The 20,403-nt window shown below is 41.0% G+C and overlaps 1 protein-coding gene across 4 annotated transcripts in view; it reads left to right on the top strand.

The window, feature by feature from the left end:
• The first annotated feature begins 715 nt into the window (after positions 1–715).
• Positions 716–20,403, top strand: part of BRD1 (bromodomain containing 1) — a 41,942-nt gene continuing 22,254 nt past the window's right edge. For all 4 annotated transcript variants that reach the window (XM_056847778.1, XM_056847777.1, XM_056847776.1 and 1 more), the window contains exons 1-7: positions 716–816; positions 8,641–10,018; positions 13,053–13,209; positions 13,362–13,493; positions 15,383–15,511; positions 16,028–16,340; positions 18,118–18,378. In XM_056847778.1, coding sequence (XP_056703756.1) covers positions 8,655–10,018; positions 13,053–13,209; positions 13,362–13,493; positions 15,383–15,511; positions 16,028–16,340; positions 18,118–18,378 — 2,356 coding nt within the window. In that variant the 5' untranslated portion in view covers positions 716–816; positions 8,641–8,654. The remainder of the gene's footprint in view (positions 817–8,640; positions 10,019–13,052; positions 13,210–13,361; positions 13,494–15,382; positions 15,512–16,027; positions 16,341–18,117; positions 18,379–20,403) is intronic.

Genomic DNA, 20,403 nt, shown 5'->3' with positions numbered 1-20,403 from the left:
CCACGCTGACGACCCGTTTCCTTTTCGGCCCTGCAGAAACGGGACCGATTCATGGTCGGCGAGCTCAAACGGCGGCTACCGTCAAGCGCCACGAGGCACTCCTTCAACGAGGCCGGCGGTGACCCAACTCCCTCCGCCGTCTTCCCGCACTTGACCGGCCGCGGCCCGCCGCCAACCCGGCGCAAACTCAAAGCCGAGAAGAGTCCGCCGCAGCGATTGGCCGGCAAGGCTGATGACGCCCGGGAGGGGAGCGAGGGGAGGAGGCGGGCGGCTCGCCCCGCCCCCCGAGCGCGCGGAGCCCTGGTTTGGCGGCGTCGGCGGCGTCGTCGTCCGCGGGGTTGGGAGGTGCCTGGCGCCCTCGCGTCCTGCCCCTCCCCCCTCGCCTCCTGCGCGCTCCCTTCCTCCCCTCCCCCGCCGGCGCGAGCGCTGTGGTGAAGCCGCCGCATTGTTTGTGCCGAGGGGGGGAGGAAGGGGAAGAGCCTCTCGGCCGCGGCAGCTCCCGCGCCCAACCCGCAGCCGGACTGCGGCCCTTCGCGACGCGCTCCGCCTCCCGCCCCGAATGCGCCGCTGCCGCCGGGGCCAGCAACCGCCGCGCCGCCGCCGGGAAGCCGCGGGGGGCCGCGACAGCGCCGGGCCCTCCTCCTCCTCCGCCGCCGCCGCCTCTTCCCCTCGCCCCCCGGCCTCCGTCCCCGCTCCGCCCGGCACTGGCAGCAGCGCAAGGAGCGAGCGCCGCCGCCGCCATTAGCCCGGACCCAGCCCGGTGGTGTCTTCGAGCGAGAGGAGGGTCTGTCAGCCGCGTCCCGGCGGCTCCCTCAGGTGAGTGCAGGACGAGGCGAAAGGGGGCGGGCGGGCGGGGGTCTCGCCTCGGCGGCGGCGGCGCTGAGGCGGCTGTTGTGTTGGGCGGGCGCCATGTTGGCGTCCCGAGTATTGTCCCGGCGGGGGTGGGAGGACGGGGAAGAGGAGCGGGGGGCGCTTGGCCGCGGAAAAAAGGGCTGCGGAGGGTTCTGGGCCTCGGCTGGAAGGAACCATTCGGCGGGAGGGGTGGGAAGGAAGGGTGCGCTGTGGGCCTGGGCAGGCACCATTGGTGCGGAGGCGGGGTGTGGGAGAGGGGGCGTGCTCTGGCGCTATCGAGCGGCTGTGTTTATGTCACGGGGAGGCGGGACCAGGCAGCGGGGGGCGGGGAACCGTTCCGTAAAGGGGGGGCGCTTGGGTGCCAATGAGGCTTCCTCTTCTCTAGGTCTTCCCGTTTAATGTGCTCATTTAGTGTGTGTGTTTTGTCAGCTGACTTCTTGAATTAATTTTTTTTGGGGGGGGGAGCGGGTAGGTTAGCTGACGTCAGGGAGGGTGGGTTAGTTCCGGGAAGTTCACTTTCACTTTTTACTATTGCTCTGGTTCCTTTTAGAAAAGGGTTATGATTCTGTGCATGGATGCGTGGGAGTTGCCTTAATGGTCGGTTGTTGGGCTTGACTGTACGTAAAGATGCATACTGTCATGTTCAGCATGTGTGCTTTGGGTATCCCTTGGTCTTTGATCTCGCTTGTATAACATTGATAAAGGGAAGGTTTTTATTTGCATAATATAGGGATGATGTAGACATTGACAAATGTGTTCTATGACTCACTTGTCTTGTTATACCTGTGGGGAGTGCTTCTGTAAGAATGACAAAGTGCACTTTTTAAAAATGGCTCCTTACCTCATTGGTTATCAGTAAGCCTTTTTGTTTGAGTCCATTTATGTGTTTTGTTGTGTAGTGATTCTGATGAGTTCCTGTATTTGCTGCAGCTCTAAGGATGTTTAGAAATTGTTTCCTGGTGATACACTTTCGGGGAGGAAATAATTTTAATGCATACTCTTCTATTAGTTTCTTCTCGTTTGTTACACAAATAAACATAGTTAAGTGATCGTTTCATTTTCCCATAGTGATTATTTAAGGCAGAAGATTCTCAAATTATTTGCTTCTGTCCAGTAAACTAAACTCACCTGGCATGTTTATAGTGGAGACCGAGTGGCCCAGTTGGGCTTAGATCTGGAACGTCTAGATTCAAGAACTGTTTTTATCACTAACTCTTGGTATTGGGTTCCTACTGGTAAAATGAGAGCAGTCGTGGGCTGCTTTAAGGGGTGGCAGTTACGGCAAACACGAAAACTCTGAAAGAGTTGGCTGTCAATTTGTACTGCAAGTAGTAGTGTGTAAACATTTTTGAATATCTTCACACACTTGAATTAAAAAAATTAATACTGTAACATGCACAAATAAAAAATAACTTTATTTCTGACATGGTAATTTTTCAAGATTGGTTTTGGTTTGTGTTATTGCTGAAATAGATGGAAGATTCTGTTAAACAACCAACTTGACCACACTGGAAACTTTTAAGTATGCGTTTATTTTATGTGTTCATTATACCCTGCCTTTTTCATAGAGACTCAAGGTGGATTACGCAGGAGTCAATACCAACCAGAACCAACCAGACATCTAAAAGACAGAACTGAAGCATAGCATAAATATTAACATGACACCTTAAGCAGTGCACATAGTGGGATCCTACTTGAAATAACATATACACAGTGGTATAGACCACAGACCCTAGTTCAAGTAACTTTGTGAACATTTTGTACAGTACAGCCCTATTACCTGTGCAGAAAAACACTCTTGAATAATTCAATCTTGCATAGTTTGCTTAAAGCCAGGAGAATGGGAGCCTTCCTGACTTCCTTGGGCAGGCCATTCAATAAAACGGGCTGCAGTGGAGAAAGCACATATATGGGATGTTGTTGATTTTTGCCCGTTTTCAGGTTGGCACATGTAGAAGGCCCTACTGAGGTGAGCAAGGTTTTCATAGCAGAGCATAGGGGGAGAGGTGGTCCTGCCGATAAGGTGGGCCAAGGCCATGAAGGGTTTTGTGTATGATACCCAATACCTTAAATTACACCTGGTATCAAATGGGCAGCCAATTGAGTGTCTGCAGAATGGGAGTAATATGCATACTCTGTCTAGCTTCCGATAATAGTTGAGCCATGGCATTCTGCAGCAACTGGAGTTTCCAAATTTATTTTGAGAGGAGACCAGTGTACAGTGCATTATACTAGTCTAGTCTCTGTGTTGCTGGGGTATGGATCCAGGTGTCCAGATCATCTGTATCAAGGCAAAGGGCCACCTCAAGGGCTAGACTGAGCTGGAAGAAAGATTTTTTGCAGCTGCATTAACTTGTTCTACAGTAATAAAGTTGGATCCAGTATAACCCCTATATACATATAAAACGTATAAATATGATGATTGTTCAGATTTAAACAAGTATTCTTGATTTGAATAGATACTTAATATTTTGGGTATATTTACGCATTTGAAAAATCAGCTTTTTAAGATTAATACTGCAGGTTTTAAAATATCGGGTTAGGTCCTGACAGGGTGTTTGGGTTTTTTTGGGTGGGGGTGAGTTGGTTCAGGAGGTGTGCTGTCATTCTATTCCTCTACTAACCACAGTCTTATCCCTGGTGGCACTTTCTCCGTGCAGGACCCATAATCCTTGACGTAGCTTTTTCAGGGATCATAACAGGCCATCCTCCACCTCTTCCTCTGACTCAAGCTGGTAGGATCTAACCCATTATTTACCACTGTCTCTTTCAAAACTATTTTTTCCTTCTGAAATTGCTAACACTATTGAAAGGGGAAAATAATTATTACACATAAAGTTCAACATTTGGGGTGGTTCAAATGTTTGTAAAAATAATTGGTATTAAGCATTGTCCCATAGTTATGTGTAAAAAGTTTCTCTAATGTAGATATTTGTGGGTGTTAATTGCTTTTTCTGTTTTCCAATTTCATAACTATCCTATTCTTTTTCTATGAACAGCTGCAGTCGGTGCAGGAGAAATTCATTAAGGCTGATGATTGCTGTCCAGCAGTCTTTTCTATTATTATTTTCTTACTTAAAAATAAAAAGCAGCTGTTGTGTGTTACATATGCTTCTATTGCATGTTTTGCCCCTGGACACTTTTCTAATTCTCCCAAACACAAGCTGAGGGATAATTACTTTCTAATTGGTTCTTTTGTGCTGTAGATCTTGTAAGAGTTTGAATTTGAAAAATTATGGTAGCAGTCTGAGTTTCAGAACCAGAATAAGCAATAGACCCAGCAAGTTAACGGGTGATATCAAATTCATTTATGAATTTACTTCATTTGAGAGCCAATGTGGTATAGTGGTTCGAGTTCTGTACTAGGATCATGGAGACTAGGTTTGAATCCCCTACTGTGCCATGGAAGCTTGCTTGGTGACCTTGGGCTAGTCATACACTCATGTAAGAGTAAGCACCTTTACGATTCAGCCATACTTTTTGGGTGACAGGCGGGAGCATCATTAAGATCCCCTGGTACCCTGTAATCATTTTTAACAGGTTTACAGTACATCCTTCTATAGTGAACTTATAGGGGTGTTACTCTGAATATGATAATTGTTAACTACTTAACATATTCAGAGTATGAGTTTTCCCAGCATTGTCACAATAGAGATTCAGGGACAGATCTTTAAAGGATCCAATTTAGTTCTGTTCTTTTTCTCCCCCCCCCCCCCCATGGATGTGTGCACAGGTGTCATGAGATTATGTTTCTTGAGTGGAGGACTGAACAGGGAGATGGGAGGCATGCACTAACTTCTTGTGACTTGTAACACTGGTTGAACTGAGTACTTGTGTGTAGGGCAAGGAGAGGAGGGAAAACAGGGCTCTGTCATGACTTAAATTGATGGTAGGAGAATCCCTTTGTCCATAGAGCTGGGTGGTAAAGAATTATGCCCAGTATGATTAAAGAATGGATGTTATTCAGCCCTTGATTTCAATATATGCTTATATACGAAGGCAGTATGTGTAGAACTAGAGGGTGGGTTTTCTGAATGAATTAAAACATGGAGTGAATTCATGTGGTCATGTATAGTTACAATTTGTTCTTCAGTACTGCACACAATCTTGTGTATTTTATCAAACTTCCCCCCCCCCAATGGGTGACATCTAGAAATATTTAAACAAAGGCCATAGATTAAACATTATTCTAGTTCTCAGGGAACAGATTATTTCTTCTTAATGTTGAATTATGTTTTCAACATGATTTATGTTTCTTATGTAATTTAGGGCCCCACTGTTCTTTCTGATACGAGCTAAATGCTGCTGGCAGAATCTCAGTTGGGAAAAAACAATTTAAACAAAATGCATAAACAGAAATGCACACAACTGAAACCTGTCCAGGTTTTGAATCCGCTGGCCAAGACACTCAGTAGCCACAGGATACAAGCCACAGGCCAACAGCATCTTAGCTCATGTCGAAAGCCTTGAATCTGTGGATACACCCTGATATTATACCTGCAAACAGGAAGAAGGCGAACGCTTGTGCTGTTGAACTAGCAAGATATTCCCTAGCCATTCTGCTTCCTCTACCCATGAACAAAAAGAACCTCCATATACAGAGGCAGAAAACCTCTGAATACTTACCATATGGCAGCATCAAGGAAAGGCTTTGCCCTCTGTGCCCTGTTTGGCCTTCCAGGACAGCTGTTATGATGCTGTGTATGCAGGATGCTGGACTAGGTGACTTGAGCCTGGTACAGTAGAATGATAGATCTGTTGGTGGAGTTTGAAGAATGAGACTGGAGTATGACTGCAACATTCTCTCCCCCCCCCCCAATCCTCTACTGAGCACTTGTGTAAGAAAATGTTCTTTGGCATGCAGGCTGCAGTAATGGGGGAAATCAGATAAAAGCTCATGCCCTGTGCAAGCAGAAATCTTCTAGGATCCAACTCACTGCCCAAGGAGAAGGGAGGAAAGACAACCCATGGCATTTTTTTTTCCTGTTACCATTTTGGCGTGGGAATTTTCAGAATAAAACTCTTGTGACTTGTTCTTTCTTGTGCTTCCCCCTGCTGCCCCTTTACTAGCATTTTAGATGCTTCACAGCATCTGTCTGGCTGTTGAATCAATGTATTGTACTAGTCTTCAACATTTTAGCTTTCAGTCAGTTTGTTGCCCTGTTGCAAAGCAGAGCTATCTATAATTTTTCTACTAATAAGATGCGCCTGGATACACAATACAGGGAAATAATCTGTCTCATATATTCTCAAGTGCATGTCATAGAGCCCCTATATTTCAGCCAAAGTGTCTTTTCATCCTAGTTCTGTATTTTTCCTGTGGCCAAACTTCCAAGATTCATAAAATGAATAATAATGAATGGATATCAGTGACAATACAATATTAGTCAAGATTTTGTAATTAATTTTTTGCAAGTGGTTGTCTCTAGACAGGTACTGTCTGTATGTGTGATTTAAATTATGTTGAAACATGATTAGACAGCCACATCCATGGCATGTCACAGGGTACTTTTGAAATGTTGATTGCATCAAAATACATTATTAGAGTACATCATACAAAATACATCAAAATAAATAATGCTAAATCAGGTCACATTCCCTCTGTTTAGAGTACAGAAAACTGATTCATATTTTCCCAGGAAGCCCACATCACTAATTTCAGCAACCTGAGTCTTCTCTTATTTTTAAGAGTTTATATACATGACTGCACAACTTCTCTTGGTCTGATCTTGCAGATTGTGTCAATCTGTGCTTTTTTCATCCCACCTTAGTCTTTAAGTGTTCATTGACCCCAGGTGTTGCAATTTTCCTACTATAAAAGTAGTCTCTCCAGGGGAACAAAAGAAAAAAGGTACAAGCCTTTTTTATATTGCAAATAAAATAGGCACTGTATTGTAAAACAGCCAGATAGCATGTAGAAAATACCGTTTTATTTCTAATCCATTCAGTAGGGCTGGTGAAGTTATGTGCCAGTAGATGAAATATATTTTTCATAAGAGGTATACTTATGTTCTGATTTGTGACAGTTTTTGTTGCTTGTGATACAAAACATAAATCTGAAATATGAGGAGTAAATTAAATAGGTCAGAAAATTTGTCATCTACAAATCTGGGATTAAAGCTATAGATTATACATAATTTGTCTATAATTACAGCAGTGTGTTTTGACACACATTTCTTTGGCTGTAGAGAGAACATAACCTGTCCTGTAGCATTAAGGGGAGTAAAATTTATCATGTTATTGGGCTGTGTTTGGAGTGCAGTGAATTCTTCATTGAAACCAGTGTCACGGCCAGTTTCTGTTTGTGAGACCTGGGTTTGTGGTTACTCTTTTATCATATTTCTAGCCATCATGGCCTGAAACAGCAGTTATGGTTGGATGTTATCTGCTGGTGGAGGAAGGGGAAGAATCTTCAGGGGTTACATTCATGGCTACTGTACTTTCTCACAGTCCCTTAATAAATGCCAATCTCTGTAACTCTTAATTTCCACAGAACATGTTACCTGCTGCCATTCTGCTCACTATTCCATAATTTCAAGGTGTGAAAAAAATCTCAGATACACTATAAAGCAAATTAATGTGAAGAATAAACATAATTTTCATGGGTGGGATACAGCGTATGCTCCATGATTCCCATCCCTCTGAAAAGCTGTTTCTGAAAATTAAGGTACCCTGCAATTAGAAAGCAAAATTGGCAGCCTATATTTCTCTCTTCCCCTACAAGCGGAAGTGCTTTCTGCTTGCTACTAGTATTGTTTCTTGGGCAGTATATTGTATCTGCCCAGGTTATAATGTATAGTTCAGCACCTTTGAATGCTAATTGCTTGTCAGAACGTGTTTCAAAACATATATAGTAAAAACAGTGGGTGTGACACAAGTTAGAAAATAGCATGCTTGGTGAGTCATTCATTATCATAGGAACACAAATATAATTCTGTCATACTGTTGTGCAAAATACTAATTAGCAAGTTGCCAGGTTAAATACACCATTACATATTTTTATGGGTAAACAGGGCTGAAGTTTTAACGCACTCCTCAATAATGGCTATAGCTTGCCTCAGCCATGTTCTGTAAAGAGTGAGAATGACTGCTTATCCTATGATTCAGATTTCTTATATCTGTGTTTTTTTTTTCATTTACTAAGAGAAAGAAAAGTTTAAATTTAGTGCTCTCTGGTACAAGACATTGGATACCTGTTTTTCTATACCATTCACTAACAAACATCATTTTAGATGCAGCTGCTGTTATTTAACTTCAGGAAATGTGTATTATTTATGTAATATGTAGTGAGTGAACAAGTAGAAAAGCTATAGTTTAGCCATAGGAAATGGTGATGTTGAATAAATATGTCGTACTTCAAATTTAAACATAAATTGTAGAGCAATTCAGGAATAATTTAAGTTACTTGGTGACTGAAAAATGTGAATATTAACACCATGGTCTTTTTCCAAGGGATATCAGTGACAATGGTACTATTGCTATACTCTTTTGGTTTCTGAACTTTTTTCTTAATGTCAATGCACATATTTCTGCTCTAAAGCATGGACTTTCTGTATTTTTAAAATGATGTACATTTTTTTTAATTACAAAGGTGTGTGGAATCCTTAATATGATCTTGATTAAATACTGTGGTTTAAAATATCGTAAATGCATTTTAGAATTAAAGGTACCAAGATTAAATAAGGGTGGGTAAGGGGGAAATTAGATTTTTAAACTCGGTTGTTGTTGTTGTTTTTAATTGACTTTAAAAGAGAGAACTTCCTCTTATTAATATGGTTCTATTTTCAGATAATCAGTACCAAATGAGGAGGAAAGGAAGATGCCATCGAGTATCTTCAGCAAGGCACTCTTCTTCTCCCTGCAGTATTAAACACTCTCCTACTAGAGAAACCTTGACTTATGCCCAAGCTCAAAGAATGGTAGAAATAGAAATTGAAGGTCGATTACACAGAATCAGTATCTTTGAACCCTTGGAAGTTATATTAGAAGATGATCTTACAGCCCAAGAGTTGAGTGAATGCAATAGCAATAAAGAAAATAGCGAGCGACCGCCAATATTTTTGAGAACCAAGCGGCATAGAAACAACAAAATTAAAAAGAAAAATGAAGCTCTTCCAAGTGCACATGGCATTCCATCTACAGCAAGTATTCTTCCGGAACCCAAAGTGCATATTGTTGAGTACAGTCCACCTTCTGCTCCTCGAAGGCCTCCAACTTACTACAAATTCATTGAGAAGTCTTCAGAAGAACTTGATAATGAAGTGGAGTATGATATGGATGAAGAAGATTATGCATGGTTAGAAATAATTAATGAGAAGCGAAAGAGTGATGGAGTCTCTGTTGTATCACAAAATATGTTCGAATTTCTTATGGACCGTTTTGAAAAAGAGTCTTATTGTGAGACTCAGAAACAGGGTGAGCATCAATCTTTAATTGATGAAGATGCGGTTTGTTGTATTTGCATGGATGGAGAGTGCCAGAATAGCAATGTAATTCTTTTTTGTGATATGTGTAACTTAGCAGTGCATCAGGAGTGTTACGGGGTGCCATATATACCTGAGGGCCAGTGGCTTTGCAGGCAGTGTCTGCAGTCCCGTTCCCGGCCTGTAGATTGTGTACTGTGCCCAAACAAAGGAGGTGCCTTTAAAAAGACCGATGATGATCGGTGGGGACATGTTGTGTGCGCTCTTTGGATTCCAGAAGTTGGATTTGCCAATACAGTTTTTATCGAGCCAATAGATGGAGTCAGGAACATTCCCCCTGCGCGATGGAAATTAACATGCTACCTCTGCAAACAGAAAGGTGTTGGTGCCTGTATTCAGTGCCACAAAGCAAACTGCTACACAGCATTCCATGTTACGTGTGCTCAAAAAGCTGGTTTGTATATGAAAATGGAACCAGTGAAAGAACTGACAGGCAGTGGCACAACTTTCTCAGTAAAAAAAACAGCGTATTGCGATGTACATACACCACCAGGTTCTGTTCGGAGACCTCTGAATATTTATGGAGAAGCTGAACTGAAAAATGGTCTCTACAGAAAAGAGGGCTTAGCCAAAACAAGGTCTGCATCAAAAATCAAGAAAAAGGCAAAGAAGTCAAAGAAAGCAGCAGCTGAACCCTGTACAGTTATGCCTGCAGTGTCAGCTCCATGTATTCCCCCTCAGAGGTAAGAAAAATCATTAAAGATAAATGCATTAAAGGTAAAGGTCCCCTGTGCAAACCCGGGGGCATTCCTGACCCATGGGGTGACATCACATCCCGATGTTTCCTAGGCAGACTTTATTTACAGAGTAGTTTGCCAGTGCCTTCCCCAGTCATCTTCCCTTTAACCCCAGCAAGCTGGGTATGCATTTTACCGACCTCGGAAGGATGGAAGGCTGAGTCAACCTTGAGCCGGCTACCTGAAACCAACTTCTATTGGGATCAAACTCAGGTTATCCTGAGTTATAAAGATATCCCAATCTTTAATAGCAGCTCTTGTGAGCATAAAGTGCTGTAGTAAGAATGGATAATGTGAAAAGCCTGGTATTTGCTCAAAACACTGTGTGCATACCTTGAGATCCCTCTTACTGTATTTATCTCTTTGCATAGGATTGGTAATGAAGGTGCTTGATTTAATTCTAAGAGTGCAATCATGTCTTGCTCATTCATTTTCGTCAGCTTATACTAGAATAACTAGGATATGACTGCACTGCCAGGTGTCCTTTGAACACTGTGGGGTTAAGCATGAATACTATTGTTTCACTCAGCTGTAATTCCCCACAGCCCCTCCCCAAATGTTTAGCGATCTGGCCTAGGAACCTCCATATCCCAACATCTTCAGTGGAATTCTTTTATTTTGATTAGTATGCTATGATGGAAGCAAAGGCATGAGGAAACTAGTGCTTAGATGAATCAAACACAGTTGCATAGTCGCGTAATTCAGCTACATCAAACTTGGACATAATCATTTTTCTGGCCTCCTGTATTAGATAAGAATTATATCTAGGTGATCAGGTCAGGAAGCTGGAATTCTTCAGCAAATTGGAAGAGAGTCTGGTCTTTCCTTACAGAAAGTCAGTGTGTTATACATAACTAAAACAGGTATGGGGCAGGTGAGCTAGTAACTCTTGTAAACTTGTTTCCGAAGTATCACTGTGTAACTTCATTAGCAAAATATGTACATCATTTATGAGATAAAGTATGCAATAGATATATCACAACAATAAATGTGTGTGTAGTAAGTGCTGCCAAGTCAGTTTTAATCCATGATGACCCTATGAATTATAGACCTCAATCAAGGAAGCCATGGCCCTCAGTTTGCAAGACCTGACCAAAGCTGTTAACGGTAGGACATTTTGGTCAGGTCTTGCAAACTGGGGGCCATCGCATCCTTGAGTGAGTCAACCCATCTCCTATTTTCCTGTTGCCTTTAATTTTTCCTAGCATTATTTTCTTTTCCAGTGACTCTTGTCTTCTCATAATGTGACTGAAGTACGATAGCCTCAGTTTAGTCATTTTAGTTTCTGGGGAGAGTTCAGGCTTTTTTAAATTAAAGTTTTATTTTTAACAAGCACAAACAAACATTAAAACAAACACAGTGCAACAATATACATGGAACTTACCATTCCAAATTACAACTCAGCCATCAACTTCTTTGATTGATTGATTGATTGATTAAATTTCTGGCCTGCCCTCCCCAGCCAAAGCCAGGATTAGGGCAGGATTTACATTACTCTTTGTTCTCAACATACTTTTCCATATCTAATATTTATTACTTGTTTTTTAGACATATACCTAAATCATTCTTATTCTGTTTTAATTTAATTTTCCTGACATTCTGAAATTGATTTAATATGTATAAGAGTTTTGCCATCATTGCGTACTCTATTAGTTTAAACTAACAGGAAGAGTTCAGGCCTGATTTGATCTAGAACCCACTGATTTGTCTTTTTCACAGTCCATGGTATCCATAAAACTCTCCTCCAAAACCACATTTCAGATGAATCAACTTTCTTCCTATCAGCTTTCTTAATTATCTAACTTTCACACCCATATATAGTAATAAGGGATACTGTGGCGTGAATTATCTTGATCTTTGGTTGCCAGCAACACATCCTTACACTTAAGGATCTGTTCTAACTCCTCCATGGCTGCCCTTCTCAGTCTTAATCTCCTTTTGATTGATTTCTTGGTTGCAGTCTCCCTTTTGGTTGTTGATTGAGCCAAGGAATAGTAAATCTTTAGCAATTTCAGTTCCTTCATTATCAATCTTAAACTTGTATAATTTCCAGTAGTCATTACTTTTGTCTTCTTGATGTTCAGCTATAATCCTGCTTTGGTACTTTCTGCTTTAATTCTCATCAGTAGTCTTTTCATGTCTTCCCTGTTTTCAGCCAGTAATGTGGTGTCACCTGCATATCTCAAATTGTTAATGTTCCTTCCACCAGTTTTCACTCCATCTTCATCTAAATCGAATCCAACTTTCCTTATGATATGTTCTGCATATAGATTGAGCAGATAGGATGATAAAATGCATCCTTGTCTGACACCTTTGCCAATTGGAAAACATTCTGTTTCTCCATACTCTGTCCTAACGGTATCCTCTTATCCAGGGTACAGATCACACATCAAAACAATCAGATGTTGCGCAACACCTGTTTCTTTTAAAACCCATCATAACTTTTAATGATTCACACAGTTGAAAGCTTTGCTGTAATCCATGAAACTCCAAGCTGATTTTTCCCCTTATACTACACACAAGATTTTCCTTTGTCAGAGGGCATCTCACTTAGGAGAAGGGGTCATTGGATCCAACCCATTATTTTAGACCATTCCTAGTGAGTCACCAAATAACTGAAATTTGATTTCTCTTTGGATTTTGTGTGTTCTATCCCAATTGTTCATAGTAGCCTGGATCAAAAGAACCATGGAACTAGTTCTGTACACCTAAGAGATTCTGATTTATCTCTTGGACAGATGCCCCTCCCATAAAGTTCTTAAAACTAAGAGAAATTTCAAAAACGGTTTATGATATGGCATGAGAGTTTGCCACTGTGTAAAGAAAAAAATCCAAGATCTGTGGGAATTCCAAAGTTCAAAGTAGACCATATTAGTCACAGTTCAAAATATCTCTTGGAGCAAGAAATTGTTTCTATTTTCAACCTGCAGTTAAATACTGTTGCAAATGATTATAATGTATTGTTTTCTCCATGTTTTAGATTAAATAAAATTATGAATCAGGTTGCCATTCAGCGGAAGAAGCAATTTGTTGAAAGGGTGCACAGTTACTGGTTATTAAAAAGGCTGTCTAGAAATGGTGTTCCTTTATTAAGAAGACTACAATCCAGTTTGCAGTCACAAAGAAACACGCAACAGGTATGTATGTTCTAAAGCATAGTTAAGCCACTGAGTATGAAATCTTCGTAACATAATTTTGAATAAGTACATGGGCAAATCTGACTGATTGGTTTGTGAAGTAGAATAGCATACAATACTGTAACACTCTATTTTTTATTTCCCTTTTAAAGAGAGAAGATGATGAAGAAACACAAGCTTTAAAGGAGAAGTTGAAGTACTGGCAGAGGCTACGCCATGATCTTGAGAGAGCACGATTGTTGATAGAACTTATACGAAAACGAGAAAAATTAAAAAGAGAGCAGGTATATAACTTTTTATTAGGATTTTGAAGCCTCTAGGTGATAGAGACAGAATAGAGAGCAGTTTCTTAATTTTACTGCTGAATGTTTTTCTTAACCTTCCTGTTCCATCAAATCTGGGAAAACAGAAGATGGAAACAGTTCCATGATAAATAAGTGGAACAGTGGTGGTGATAGGAGAAATCATATACTGACTAAAATTATAAAGGACCATTGTAGTTCTTTTAGTTGCAATTCAGAGATTAGTAGAGGGGTTCAACATTGTTTGCATGGGACGAGCATCTCTTGTCTCCAGCAGAGATCTCTCACTCCTTACTTTAACCATGGTTAAGCGTAACATTGGCACCACTTTGGAGCTGGCTTAAATACTAAATCTCAACTTTATTTCATAGTATGGCAGGAGTGGACTTGAGACAAGGGAGTGTGTGATCCTTTCCTGCCACAGTTAAGAGATCGCCATTAATATGTCCAGTAGTCCAATTTAAATTACATTTGTACCTACCATCCAAACTTTAGCTAAACTTAAAATCCTTGAGCACATAATGAGTCATTTATTCAAAGACCTGGATCATGGCCATTGTCCCTTTATAGTTAAACAGTGTTAACCTAAATTTTATTGACTTAAGGCCAGTTTTGTAGGTTATGGGGTAGGCATATGTGTGATGAAATATGCTAAAGCTCTCAGTTTTTTTGAAAAATTACCCTAGTCATATTGTGTATTATGTGTTCTCTCTTGGGAGGACTTCATTGTCTTAAATGGTATGTTTAGTAGTATTGCCAAATTCACACAGCATTTTATAATTAAGCTGTAAGTTTGTTGCAGAACAAATCCTGCCATTGCTGCCTGTGTTACCATACTACAGGTTGAGTATCCCTTAACCAGAAATCCAAAAACCATAATGATTCAAAAACTGCCAAACATGCAGGCACTATGGGCTCTCAGCAGCACACCAAGCCCCCCCCCCACATCGGTGTCAGCCCAATGCCAGGACTCCCCCTCCCCACAATCACACCATGAAGACATCCAGGCCCCATAGGAGCCACCTCAAGAGGCTGGGAAGGCCCTGCTGCTGCCGTTGCCCCAACCACCATTGCCTTGGGAGGCCAGGTGGTCTCTGCCATCACTCCCGCTGGTCCTGCGGACTCCACTGACCCCCCTGCCACTGACCAGCTGTGACCCCAGGCCCACTTCCAGAAGCCCCCAAGAATCATGGGTTGCCAGGCTTGGGCAGGCGGAGGCAGGGCTTTAGGGCAACAAGGGATCTACAGAGACTGGAGAGGTCCTAACTAACAATATGGGGAAGAGGCAGCTGAGGCAGGAGCCTGACTGGATGGAGCTGACAGGCAAACCCAGCTGGCCAGGGAGAGTGAGAGAGAGAGTGCAGCTGCAGAGAGGAAATCAAGTAGGGAAATGGAGCAACTGGGAGAGGGGAGGAATTAGAGGGAACACGTGGGAGAGGGAGCCTGAGGGAGGAAGTGCCACCACCCACCCCGCTCCAGCAGTGCAGTAAGACCTCCAAACCTCTTGACCCTTCCCGTCTTGGAGACACGAAGAGAGATGGCCAGCCTGAGGGAGAAAGCGCCAAACCCCCCCCCCTCCAACCCCAGCACCGTGGCATGTCCTCCGGCAGGGAGCCTAAACTCCGAATGTATATTCCAAAATACAGAAATATCCGAAATAAGGGACAGCTCTGGTCCCAAGCATTTCAAATAAGGGCTACTCAACCTGTATCAGAATGTTATGGTTACAGTCTTATGCACATTTGGAAGTATGTACCACCAGTCTCAGTGGGAATTACGTCTGATTAAAATTGTTTGTGGGATCCAGTTTTAAGGCTAGTATGCTTTTTGTACGTTTTATATGTTGACTGTTTTTCCCTTCCATTGTGTAGATCAAAGTGGAACAAGTTGCCATGGAGCTTCAGTTAACTCCTTTTGCTGTACTACTGCAGTCAGTGCTGGATCAACTACAGGAAAAAGATTCTGCTCGCATCTTTGCCCAACCAGTTAATCTTAAAGAGGTGAACTGATACAGATTATGTACTTCACTAGTACTGTGCGGTATAACTTTCAGTTTCTTTGTTCTGAGAAACAGATTTGGATACAAAATTATGAGCAAAAGTCTGGGTGAAATGGAACCACCTACTCCCATCTCCTCCCCCCCATGCACCACTAAAACAAAACCCCTGCTTATATTTAAAGATCTCAGTGGGAATATACTTCCAAATTGTTTTGGAGGTTATTGTGTTAGTGTTTTTTGGTCAATGTTCAGGAAGCTTTAAAGCAGAAGGGAGGGTAGTAGAGAAGTTTGGAAAGCAGAGCTCCAGGTTAACAGGAAACACCCAATTTTACATTTGCGTGCAAGTCATTAATACACAGGTTTACTTCTCTGGTGAGAAAGCAAGCAACTGTTACTTTCCATTGATAGTTCACGTTCATTGTCATTTTGTAAGATGGAATCTCTGATTTGTAGCGTGTTAATTTCATTTTTCCTCTTTATGACTTTTCATCTCCATCTTTTCAAACCTGTGCTTTAGGTTCCAGATTATTTGGATCATATTAAAAATCCCATGGATTTCTCTACCATGAAAAAACGGTTAGATGCCCAAGGGTATAAAAATCTCACCGAGTTTGAAGAGGATTTCAACCTGATTATTGATAATTGTATGAAATACAATGCAAAAGACACAATATTCTATAGAGCTGCTGTGCGGTTAAGAGATCAAGGAGGTGTTGTTCTGAGGCAAGCTAGACGAGATGCTGAGGCAATTGGCTATAATAATGAAACTGGAATGCACTTACCTGAACGGCCTAAACTTGAATCTCCTCCACCTTTCTCCTGGGAAGATGGTAAGGACACTAAATAAATAGTTGGAACATAATGGGCGAGTTCCCAAGTTTGTTCTTATTTGCAAGTCTCATGTACATCATTAAGTATATATGCTTTCCTCTATACGGTAGTACCCATTCATGCTGCATTATAACTTGTGTTTGTGAGGTTGTTCAAAAAGACTATGGCTATGGGGGTTTTAGGCACTTCATGTGATAACTTGACTGTAAAGTCTTTCCTTAGTCTACCTTGTAGGCATTTCTACTCCATTTGTAACAGAGAGCAAAACTTTTTAGACGTGAGAAAGATGATGCCACTTGATAGATGCTAGTGTTGACAGATTTCTCCCATTATTTTTTCAAGTCTTCCACAAGTTGGTTGTCCTCAGTATTCGTTTTGCTTTTTATTGTTTATGGAGAATGTTTATATTTTGAAATCAGTACATGTGCCACAACTTTACATTTGCTCTGTTTGTTGTAGGAGGTTTTTGTTCCTCCTTTTCCTATTTGCATTGTAACATACACCTGGGCCATATCTCTTTAAAAAGATCTGATTGTGAGCCAGTGTGGTATATTAGTTAAGAGTGTCAGAGAGGTATCTGGGAGACCCAGGTTCAAATCCCTACTCTAACTTGGAAGCTCACTGGGTGATCTTGGACCAGTCATATAATCTCAGCCTAGCTTGCTTTACCTCACAAGGCTGTTGTTAGGATAAAATGGAGGAGAGAATGATGTAAGTTGCTTTGGGTCCCCATTGGGGAGAAAGGCAGGGTGTAAATGAATTAAATAAATAAGATTTCAGTTATACAGGAGGGTTTTTTTTCCAGTTGTGGTAGGTACACTAGACCCTTCCTAAACTCTAGTAGGTGCCCCCTTGCTTCCATTAAAAGGGCATCTATTCTTAGCAGCACTAATAGTGACTTGACTTAAATAATCTTTACTGACCTTTTGGAGCAAGTGCTTCTCCTGCACAGTTTCTCACCAGATCTGCTCATGAGATTTCAAAAATGGGATAGGCTTAATTAAAACTTTATAACCTTTGGGCTACAGTTTTAGTATAATCTTAGCTACTTAATTAGAAAGTTAAACACATTCAGTATTAAAGAACTGTCAAGAAGGATGATATCAAGTAAAAGAGCATTTAGAAGATAATAGTCATGGAAGCAGCTCCTAGGAGCAGTAGCTAAAAGGAATAGGATGTATTTTGCTCACAGAAATGTAAAATAAGGGGAAATGTTTCCCATTTGCTCTTAAACCTGAAAGTTAACCATTATATTCTCCTTTAATTTTCTGTAAGCAAAATATGCTTTGTGTCCTTCAGCCATGAAGCAAGATGTCAGGTTGTCATGAAGAACATCATTCTTAGAAGATATCTGAGGAGAGCCTCAACTGGCCTCTATTTTGTTTTACAGCAGGATATGAGATGCCCTACTCACATTTGGGTAAAGAGTAGCTGTTTTCATTGCAGCTCAAGGCAATGAGAAGTTGGGGAAGCATGCTCACTGGCCATACACCTCAGCTGCAAAGCTCTAGCAGTGGCACAATAATGTGCTGGCCAAACCCTCTAGCAAGAGACTAGAGAGATAGGTAGGAAGGAACTACATGGTTCTGCCTCATCAGTTTAACACAGAAATGTGCTTTAACTATTGTAAACCTTTGGCTGCACTGCATCCGTTGCAGTGACTGAATAGAGTCCTGCAACTTGAACATTCTCACTACAGCATGCTTGTGTTGTTTTAAGCTGTGTCTTTAATGCTGTGGAAAAAAATTCTGTTAAATGCCTGTGTTTTAACTTCAGTGGATAGGTTACTGAATCCTGCTAACAGAGTGCACATGTCTTTGGAAGAACAGCTGAGAGAATTGCTAGAAAAACTTGATCTTACTTGTGCAATGAAATCCAGTGGGTCTAGAAGCAAGCGAGCAAAGCTTTTAAAGAAGGAGATTAACATGATCCGCTGCAAGATAAGTCAGCAACATCATCAGCCTCCTCAGACTGAATCAGGTATTGGAAGTTTTGAAGAAGAACATGCAGTATTAGAACAAGAAGGTGAAGAAGAAGGTAAGAGCTTTACTGGTCACACAAGTATTACAAAAAATAGATAGTAATCAGCACAGTCAGTGATTTTTTTGGGGTGGGTGGGGGGTGCTTATTTAGTGTTAGAAGCTTGGCAGTTGTAGAAAGTTATGTGAAATCTAATTGAAATAATGAAACTACTTAGTTTCTTTTAAGGACTTCCTTAAAATCACAGTGTTTGAATTTCAAAGAATACTAGGGCTGGAATCTAGGCATGCTTGTTTGGGAGTAAGTACAGTTGAACGTAGCCAGACTTGATCAAAGGATCAGATTGCATGCCAGCAGCATAGTGCAGAGATGGTAGGTCTTGGAAAATTACATATTGTATATAGCTGTGCTGAATGTCTACCTGTTTGAGGCTAGTGGTGAAGCTCCAAATGATTTCAATTTGAATAAGGCAACTCAAATTTCTTATGGTAGTAAAATAAGTAAAGGTATCTTGAATAAACTAAAAGAAAATTGTGCCTCAACTTGTCAGTCAGCATATAGTTGTCTGTTAACGTGTGTGTTTGTACTTAAACACATATTTGTGTGCATGCACAAATACACTCACTCTCAACTGTAAATAACCACAGAGATTATAGGTTAATCTGAAAGAGGCACATATGAATGGAAGCGGTAGAAAAGCAGGCATATGAAAATAAACTGATATAACTACATAGCACAGTGTTGCTTTCAATTATTATCCAGCTGTTACCCTGCGTAAGAAGTGTATGAAAGTATTTCATTTGTGTGGTGGGACTTCTGTCATATTTTTTTTTCTTTTTTTACAAGCAGCTGCTCCCTTTTGCCACATTAGGAACTGCTTCTGACGTTCCTTGAGCATAATTGTCCATTTAGTGTAAGGGCATGTCAGCTAGCCATATGGTCCTGGAGATCATGGATATACATCTTGACTTTTGTGACTTTACTACATATATTAACTCCAATCCGCTGTCTTCCAACATCTTTGTCTTTATTTGGAAATATTTATCAAATTAGATATTATACATATTAATCACCCTTTCAAAATAGTGATCAGAAAACCCAATTAATTTTAAAAAATCAAATAATTTTATAAATGATTTTTTAAAAAATGAAACCTTTGAAAAAAATTGAAATTGTATGAATAAATAACATGCGTTTGTAAATTTCTTCAACGTTTATTCAAAAAAGTCGCACTTTTTTCAGTTTGGGAGGAGTCTAATATATAGGATGAGAAACCAGGAGCAATGCAAGCAATGTTCAAGGCGGGTTTGGGGTTGCTCACTCCAGAAAAGCACCCACTTGATACTGGTAGTTGAAGATGCTGTCAGAATACTTTAGTAAAAGTAGATTTGCCTTTCTCAGGTGTCATTCATGCATATTTAATATTAAGTAAGGACATTATAGTGCTGTTTTTTTTTTTAACTAAATAGCAAGCAGTCTTACTAGCATGGAATTTCTGTGAAGAATGTCTCAATTGACATTTAAATAAATAGTGTGGGAAAAGTGGAACCTCTAGAGCAGTGGGTTTTTACAGATATTATTTCAAATAATAGCCTGTAAAATTTTCTGCTAACTATCTACCACAGACAGTAAGGCTTGGTGCATATGTAATGGCAAACCATGCTTTCTTACTGTTTGAACAAATCTAGAAGGAGCTTCAGTTTCACTCATATATTCTCTGTTCTCTCTCCCCCTTGCATGTGCAGGGCAAGTACTGACCGCAGTTTTCCAGTTAGGATAGTAATTTGTCCTCGAAGTGGAAGTAACTAGTGTATTTTTGGCTAATCACGTTTTGTGGAGAAGGGGCAGAGGTTGTGTTGAAGTGAGCTTGAAACTCCTTTCAGGACTTCTTGACAATAGTTTGTTACATCTGAAAAAAGCCTCTGAATTAAAAATAGTAGCCATGATTATCAACATGTTCTGAAATACTTAGTAAAGACATTAATTTTAAAAAATTAGCTGTCCCATCTGACTTATGGCGACCCCTGCTGGGGTTTTCAAGGCAGGAGATGTTCGGAGGTGGTTTGCCATTGCCTGCCTCTG

This window comes from Euleptes europaea, chromosome 3 (assembly GCF_029931775.1).
Source record: "Euleptes europaea isolate rEulEur1 chromosome 3, rEulEur1.hap1, whole genome shotgun sequence".
Classification (NCBI taxonomy): Eukaryota; Metazoa; Chordata; class Lepidosauria; order Squamata; family Sphaerodactylidae; genus Euleptes; species Euleptes europaea.
This window is presented reverse-complemented; position numbering and strand designations above follow the sequence as displayed.